This window comes from Triticum aestivum, chromosome 5D (genome assembly GCF_018294505.1).
Source record: "Triticum aestivum cultivar Chinese Spring chromosome 5D, IWGSC CS RefSeq v2.1, whole genome shotgun sequence".
Classification (NCBI taxonomy): Eukaryota; Viridiplantae; Streptophyta; class Magnoliopsida; order Poales; family Poaceae; genus Triticum; species Triticum aestivum.
Window position 1 is genome coordinate 510,024,040 of NC_057808.1, and position 9,071 is coordinate 510,033,110.

General features: G+C 44.1%; 1 protein-coding gene across 1 annotated transcript; it reads right to left on the reverse strand.

Moving 5' to 3' along the window:
• Positions 1 to 6,869: 6,869 nt before the first annotated feature.
• LOC123125833 (two-component response regulator ORR42-like) lies at positions 6,870 to 7,973 on the reverse strand. Its single transcript, XM_044546281.1, has 3 exons — positions 7,908 to 7,973; positions 7,184 to 7,405; positions 6,870 to 7,058 (listed from the first exon to the last, which is right to left on the reverse strand). The coding sequence occupies exons 2-3, from the start codon at positions 7,397 to 7,399 to the stop codon at positions 6,870 to 6,872; spliced, it is 405 nt and encodes a 134-aa protein (XP_044402216.1). The 5' UTR covers positions 7,400 to 7,405; positions 7,908 to 7,973.
• Positions 7,974 to 9,071: the final 1,098 nt, after the last annotated feature.

A 9,071-nucleotide genomic window follows, 5' to 3' on the forward strand; every position in this document is an offset into this window, starting at 1 on the left:
GCAGTTCCGCTTCCAGTGACCACTTCCCTTGCAATAAAAGCACTCAGTTTCAGGCTTGGGTCCATTCTTTGACTTCTTCCCAGTAACTGGCTTACCGGGCGCGGCAACTCCCTTGCCGTCCTTCTTGAAGTTCTTCTTACCCTTGCCCTTCTTGAACTTAGTGGTTTTATTCACCATCAACACTTGATGTTTTTTCTGATCTTTACCTCCGCTGATTTCAGCATTGAATATATCTCAGAAATGGTCTTTTCCATCTCCTGCATATTGAAGTTCATCACAAAGCTCTTGTAGCTTGGTGGAAGCGACTGGAGGATTCTGTCAATGACCGCGTCATCCGGGAGATTAACTCCCAGCTGAGTCAAGCGGTTGTGCAACCCAGACATTCTGAGTATATGCTCACTTACAGAACTATTTTCCTCCATTTTACAGCTGAAGAACTTGTCGGAGACTTCATATCTCTCGACCTGGGCATGAGCTTGAAAAACCAGTTTCAGCTCCTCGAACATCTCATATGCTCCATGTTTCTCAAAACGCTTTTGGAGACCCGGTTCTAAGCTGTAAAGCATGCCGCACTGAACGAGGGAGTAATCATCAGCACGCTGCTGCCAAGCGTTCATAACGTCTTGGTTCTCTGGGATTGGTGCTTCACCTAGCGGTGCTTCTAAGACATAATCTTTCTTGGCTACTATGAGGATGATCCTCAGGTTCCGGACCCAGTCCGTATAGTTGCTGCCATCATCTTTCAGCTTGGTTTTCTCTAGGAACGCGTTGAAATTGAGGACAACGTTGGCCATTTGATCTACAAGACATAGCGTAAAGATTTTAGACTAAGTTCATGATAATTAAGTTCATATAATCAAATTATTTAATGAACTCCCACTCAGATAGACATCCCTCTAGTCATCTAAGTGAAACATGATCCGAGTTAACTAGGTCGTGTCCGATCATCACGTGAGACGGACTAGTCAAGATCAGTGAACATCTCCATGTTGATCGTATCTTCTATACGACTCATGCTCGACCTTTCGGTCCTCCGTGTTCCGAGGCCATGTCTGTACATGCTAGGCTCGTCAAGTCAACCTAAGTGTATTGCGTGTGTTCCGAGGCCATGTCTGTACATGCTAGGCTCGTCAACACCCGTTGTATTCGAACGTTAGAATCTATCACACCCGATCATCACGTGGTGCTTCGAAACAACAAACCTTCGCAACGGTGCCCAAGGCTGAGATACTAGTGCCCTCCCTCCCCCCTTTATATAGGCCCCCTGGGAGGGGGGGCGCCGGCCAAACCCCATCTCGATGGGGGGGGCGGCGGCCAAGGGGGTGCCTTGCCCCCCAAGGCAAGTGGGGCGCCCCCCACCCTAGGGTTTCCAACCCTAGGCACAGGGGGGAGGCCCATGGGGGGGCGCCCAGCCCACTAGGGGCTGGTTCCCTTCCCACTTCAGCCCACGGGGCCCTCCGGGACAGGTGGCCCCACCCGGTGGACCCCCGGGACCCTTCCGGTGGTCCCGGTACAATACCGGTAACCCCCGAAACTTTCCCGGTGGCCGAAACTCGACTTCCTATATATAATTCTTCACCTCCGGACCATTCCGGAACTCCTCGTGACGTCCGGGATCTCATCCGCGACTCCGAACAACTTTCGGGTTTCCGCATACACATATCTCTACAACCCTAGCGTCACCGAACCTTAAGTGTGTAGACCCTACGGGTTCGGGAGACATGCAGACATGACCGAGACGCCTCTCCGGTCAATAACCAACAGCGGGATCTGGATACCCATGTTGGCTCCCACATGTTCCACGATGATCTCATCGGATGAACCACGATGTCGAGGATTCAATTAATCCCGTATGCAATTCCCTTTGTCAATCGGTATGTTACTTGCCCGAGATTCGATCGTCGGTATCCCAATACCTTGTTCAATCTCGTTACCGGCAAGTCTCTTTACTCGCACCGTAATGCATGATCCCGTGACTAACGCCTTAGTCACATTGAGCTCATTATGATGATGCATTACCGAGTGGGCCCAGAGATACCTCTCCGTCACACGGAGTGACAAATCCCAGTCTCGATCCGTGCCAACCCAACAGACACTTTCGGAGATACCCGTAGTGCACCTTTATAGTCACCCAGTTACGTTGTGACATTTGGCACACCCAAAGCACTCCTACGGTATCCGGGATTTGCACGATCTCATGGTCTAAGGAAAAGATACTTGTCATTGGAAAAGCTCTAGCAAACGAAACTACACGATCTTTTATGCTATGCTTAGGATTGGGTCTTGTCCATCACATCATTCTCCTAATGATGTGATCCCGTTATCAATGACATCCAATGTCCATAGTCAGGAAACCATGACTATCTGTTGATCAACGAGCTAGTCAACTAGAGGCTTACTAGGGACACGTTGTGGTCTATGTATTAACACATGTATTACGATTTCCGGACAATACAATTATAGCATGAACAATAGACAATTACCATGAACAAAGAAATATAATAATAACCATTTATTATTGCCTCTAGGGCATATTTCCAACAGAAGGGTCCACGAAGAAGCAAACTTGTTTATCCCACCATGGCCATCGCCCACGAAGGACTTGCCTCACTAGGGCAGATGTTCACGAAGTAGGAGATCTCCTTGCCCGTAGAAACTCCTTGTTCAACTCCACAATCTTGACGGAGGCTCCCAAGTAACACCTAACCAATCTAGGAGATACCACTCTACAAAAGGTAATAGATGGTGTGTTGATGATGAACTCCTTGCTCTTGTGCTTCAAATGATAGTCTCCCAACACTCAATTCTCTCTCACAGATTTGGATTTGGTGGAAAGATGATTTGAGTGAAAGCAAGTTGGAGAAGGCTAGAGATCAAGATTTATGTGGTTGGAATGGAATATCTTGACCTCAACACATGAGTAGGCGGTTCTCTCTCAGAAAATGTATGCTGGATGTGTAGGCATCTTCTGATGGCTCTCCTCACGAATGAAGTGTAGGTGGAGGGGTATATATAGCCTCCACACAAAATCTAACCGTTACACACAAATCACTAACCTCGGTGGGACCGAATAATGAAACTCGGTCAGACCGATTTAGTTATAAATGTGAACGTTAGGATATTCGGTGGGACTGACATGTCAAATCGGTGGGACCGATTTCATTAGGGTTAGGGCATAACGTAATCTCGGTGAGACCGATTTTGGTAATAAGCTAACCAGAGAGTTGGTCAGGCAAACTCGGTGAGACCGATTACAAATCTCGGTAAGACCGAAATTATTGCAACATGCAACAGAGAGTTTGCAAGCCCATCTCGGTGAGACCGAGATCCCATCGGTGAGACCGAAGTGACTACGGTTTGTGGCAGTGGCTATGTCAAGTGAACTCGGTTTCGCCGGATAGAATGTTTTGGTGGGGCCGAGTTTGACTTTTGGTTTGGGACATATGTGAATATAATAAAGTGGTTGAGGGTTTTGGAGCTTCTCACTAAGCACTTTGAGCAAGCAAGCCATTAAGCAACACCTCATCCCCTTTTAATAGTATTGGCTTTCCTATGGACTTAATGTGTTCTTGGATCACTAAAAGTAAAATGTAGAGTTTTGAGCTTTTGAGCTTGAGCCAATCCTTTGTCCTTAGCACCTTGAAGGGGTTGCACATCCTCTTCTCCACGCCACTCCATCTGTTGAACTTGTCTGAAATATTCTAGATAAAAACATTAGTCCAACATGAGATATGTTGACATTAATTACCAAAACCGCCTAGGGAGCACTTGTGCTTTCAGCATGCACCGCAGCTAGTTCAAGAACTCAAGAACACTCAAATATACGCCGAAAGCAGGACTAGGGTATTACACATCCTTGCGGCCCGAACCTCGGTAAAATCTCCTCGTACTGACCTTCTAGACCTGCCCTTTGCACAGCTCCGCGCCCGCCAACCATAGAAGTGATCCTTGTGGTCCCATAGGTGTCGTTTCCTCGACAAAATATATTTAACTATTTACATTTTTGATATTTGTTTATATATGTGTCAACGGGAAATATGCATGCTACTTATTACATTGCATAGTGTCAGTTTATATGTGTCCAATGTATCTACGCACCTTGTTTGGGTACATTGAATTACCACCGTACACAGATAGACCGTCGGACATGCCAGTACTAGAAATCAACCCGGCATATGCTTTTACAATCCAAGAGTAAAAGGATAGAAAACATTGTACAAAAGAGTTATTTATTGATCTATGCAGCTTTACAACGTCGACTTACAAGGCTCCAAGTCTCGATAATGTATTGAGGTCAGAGCAGTCACTACAAAAATAGACACATCTGTGACATTATGGCCCGAACGAAATTTGTTCTGCCATGGAAGTGGCACTTCCATGATGATAATTGTGACAAAAACACATATCATCATAAATGTACGGGGCTTTTAAGATCTAGAGGGGGGAAAATGGAAAAAGTTTCAAACTTACTAGTGGCGCACCATTTGCTAGGTGCGCCACTAGTAACAGAAAAAAAATTGGTTTCGAATTTTTTTTTCGATTTTTTTTTCAAAATATGATACGTAATATGACAGGGAAGTTTGAAATATTTTTTCAAAATTTCATCACACTCATGAACATGAACAAAGTCCTAGACATCAACAAGGTTTAATAGGATTGATATGATATATATCAACAAGTGCCTATGAAGTGAGCTGGTGTTGGGGTTGGATAGAACTGCGAAGTTAAGCATGCTCGGGCTGGAGTAGTGTGAGGATGGGTGACCTTCCGGGAAGTTTGACCACGGAGTGCGATTTGACTTGAGATTAAGCCATAGTGACCCGAGATTAAGAAAAAAAATCAAAAAAAATGAAAAAGAAATTTCAAAAAAAAATTGAAAAAAAATTGTTAGTAATGGCGCACTTCTATGTGGTGCGCCATTACTAAGTCAGATAGTAATGGCGCACCAGATAGGCATAGTAATGGCGCACTATAGGTGCGCCATTACAATCTGGGATACTAATGGCGTAATAATAGTGGCGCACCTATAGTGCGCCATTAATGGCCAAAACAGGTGCCCCACTAATTAGCCTTTTCCTAGTAGTGATCGCAATCGTTTTGAACCTTTTTTGACGGTTTTTACACCACCGTTTGAGATTATGGCATCGCACATAGTTTCGTCGAAGGGTCTCTGATCGTAGTGTCGCGTTTGGACCATCCTGCAGTAGTGACACATGACACCCTAGAAGATCATCCATCTTCGGCACCCTCTTGTGTACGCGATGGTTCACTATTGTTGATTATGATGAGGCCCAAAGATAGTTAGCATATCGTCGACAGCTAGAGCCGAGCCCCAATTACGGCACGTGCGACCGCACTAGACGATTACAGTCGTTAACGCCAGCTGCTAGAATTCAAGTGAGCCAACGGCCTCTATTTTTGCCGCGGGGACATATTTTTTGCGTGAACACGAGTGCATGCCTGACGACAGCACTTGCGAAGATGACAGACTACTACACCGAGATTCGGGAAGTTCGAGCTGACAGCGAGGAACACCATGTTTTGTATTCTCTTGTTTTTGCACTTTCCAGGAGAATAATTTTTCGGTGACAAAAAAACTGAGAAAAAATAAGTCACTTATTTTCAACTCTAGAAGGTCCCAAGAAGGGGAGAGGTGGAATGGTGCCCATCTGCACCTTGTGCTCCCAACTCACAACCAGGGTGGCGTGACCAGGGCCACTTGGACGCCATGGGCACCCCTCCACCGCCTCCATGTTCCCCTAACATTATACACTCCTTAAGCTTGTATATATAGAGGCATAAACATGGATGCCAGAAAAATGTACTATATATATCAAAATGAACTACTTCCACTCTACACACAAATACCATCACCTCTTATAAACTCGTGTTTGTAAAACATGGATACAAAAACTATTACAAGCTGGATGATAAAACAAGGTACAAAAACAAAGGATGAAATAGGGATATGTGGGCTGAAGCAAGAGCTTATAATGGAGTTGGAGGAGTAGAATGGATATCTTTCCTCTTTTGCCACTTCACTATTTGGTGGTAGTGTGCCTTGTACCCTGAGTATGCCATGGTACTTATAAAGGGGCAAAGGGGAGGCATATCCCATGGCCAGCCAATTTGCACTTCCTTCAAGATGCAAAAAACCTCCACTCTCTGCTCACATAAATATGGCAAATGAATATTGGGATATTATTTATATATACATTAATGATGCACATCTTCATAAAAGCCATATTGGTGACTTATGTGACGACAAAGGGATGTGTTGGGTAGCACAAGAGAATGGATGTAGAATTAGGGAAGGCTGATGGGACAAAGGGCAACGACGATGTAGAGGATCATGTGTGAGAGGTGCTCAGGGAAGGAGGGAGGGATAAGTAGGATTATAAATATTTAGAAATGAAAATATATTACAAAATTATTTGAGGAGGTTTATAAATGCAATGACGTACTTCAGAGTATTGTGTTAAAAATCAATGTCTCGCGAAATGTTAAAACAATCTCAAGTAGCTTTGAGCCTCTCTCCGACAAATTATGCAAAACATACCATCGATTATAGTTGGCAAATAAATTATGTAACTATTTCTTTCTGGTATTTGTTTGTAAAAGTGACAATGGACAAATATGCATCCTATTGCGCCATATTTATATTGGTGCCGATCAAGCAATATATCAATGCCATGGAATCAAGGATAGCGTCTCATGTTCTTCAAGCTTAGAACGAACAAACTTTAACATTAATGTTTCAAAATTAAACAACACAATGAAACTAAACAACACGACAATGCATACATAAGAAAACATAGTTCCATGAGCAGAAAAGTATTTCATCCATCGCTCAAGGAAGTTCGAATGTGCTAGACCATGGTGTTCTTCTTCTTGTTGACGACTTCCTTAATTACGGACTCGAGATCCTGAACCTTGATAGGCTTGGGCACAAAAATATCAGCACCAGCACTTATGAACACCTCCATGGCATCGTCATCAGCTGACATCCCAACAATCTTCACATCACTTTCCCCCATAGCACGGATCTTTACAACTGCCTGTTAAGAAACACAACAAGTGAATTTTTAGTTTATTTGCAAACTTAAAACAAGGACTTATGTTCAAATCAATACATTTCTAAAAATTGTAAATAAATTGAAAATCCAAAGGGAAAGCTAAGCACCTCAGGACCAGTCATGATGGGCATGTCCTTATCGCAAAAAATAATGTCAAACTTCTTCCCCTTGAGGAATAGGTCAACTGCTTCTTTTCCATTCACGGCGAGAGTAATCTCACATTGATAATTGCGTAACTTCTGCGAGAGGACCATCCATTGAACTGTGTTGTCCTCAACAACTAGTACCTTCATAGAGGAGGATCCTTGGGCCTTGGATGCCATGATCAGCTAAGTGAATTTGAAAATAGATAAAGAAATTAGTTATTCCCTTACACACTCATGCCAAATACACGCAAGGAGATTGTTATTCTTGAAAAGAGTCAATAGAAAAAATGTAATATTAATTAGTGACATCATAGTTTCACTAATATAGAATTCCCAAAACATGATCAAAAAGTAATAGAAGAAATCTGGTACCTTCCATCCTATAGATTGATGATTGTTATATGCATGATTAATTTTGCATGTTTCCATTTATGAAATCATGTAGGTCCAGAAAATAAACCATAAATAATGGCAACACGTATATATAGAGGCATAAACATGGATGTCAACACAAGTGTACTATATAGATCAAATGAACTACTTACACCCTACACATATATAAACTCACCTCTTGTAAACTCATGTATATAATACATGGATACAAAAACTACAAAGGGTGGATGATGAAAAAAGATTGAGAAACAAAGAATGGAATAGGTATATGAAGGCTAAGGCTAGAACTTACAATGGAGGAGATGGAGGACCAGGAGGTCCAGGAGGAAGGGAATGGAGATCTTTCCACTCTTGCCGCTTGACTGCTTGGTGATGGTGTGCCTTGTACCCCGATTATGTTGTGTTATATACAGAGGGCCGAAGGGGAGACGCGCCTCATGGCCAGCCAATCTCCATCGCCTTCACGATGCAAAAAATCCGCACCGCTCTCCAATCTAATAAATATGGCAAACTAATAGTGGGAGATTTTATTAAATAATGATCCATCTTTCCAGATATGCAAGATTTCCCGCTTCTATATTGATAGAGGAGTGTGTTGGGTAGCATGAGAGAGGTGATGGAGGGTGGATGGGAAGAAGAACATTAGCGACACATAGGATCGGGGGTGAGTTCCCATCAGTGATGGGTGGGTGGGATAAGATGGGTTATAAATGTCCGTATATTGAAATATATTGCATAAATGCAAGGAAATGCTTTATAGTATCATGTTAAAAAACAATATATCACAAAATATTAGGAAATCTGAAGAGATCCTCGCCTTTCTCCTACGAATTATGCAAAAACAATATTAAACTCATTAAATAAATATGTTGGTGTACAAAAGTAGGGGCCCTTCTGTACCCCTTTACTTGTGCACGGGCAGTCGTAGCCGCGCCTGTGGCCATGCTTGACGGGGCAGAGGAAGGAAAGATACAAGACTACCAGGGCAGCGCTCAAGCCAGGGGCGCGAAGAGCAAAAGGACAAGATGGGCTTCCCCCGGCAAGAGCCTTGCCGGGACGGCCTACGGAGCCCCGGCAAGAGCCTTGCCGAGGCAACTTGCCCGACACCAGCGAGGCCCGCTTCCCTCGAGCCTGAGAATTCTGACACAATCGACAACATCAAGACCAAGGTTCGGGAGCGCCTACATGATGGCATGCAGATCTTCTTAAAGACCAAAGATCCGCAAGGCCTACATAAGAACCAGAAGACAAGACGCTGGCAAGATCCCTGTTGAGGACGCCCGCAAGGCCCCGGCAAGACCCTTGCCGGGGGCGTCAGAAAGATCGCGGCAAGGCTTTGCCGCCCCATCGCCGCCCCAGCACCGTGGCTAGCCCACCAACTAGGCAAGTACCTTCGTGGCAGTATGTTGCTTCTTGGCCAACTAGTCAAGCACCTGCGTGGTGGCATGCAGATCTT

Excerpts from the sequence above, each read along its gene's own strand:
- LOC123125833 (XM_044546281.1), bottom strand. The coding sequence starts at position 7,399 with ATGGCATCCAAGGCCCAAGGATCCTCCTCTATGAAGGTACTAGTTGTT. Across the intron at positions 7,059-7,183 it reads CCATCATGACTGGTCCTGAG|GCAGTTGTAAAGATCCGTGC; the intron begins GTGCTTAGCTTT and ends GTTTCTTAACAG.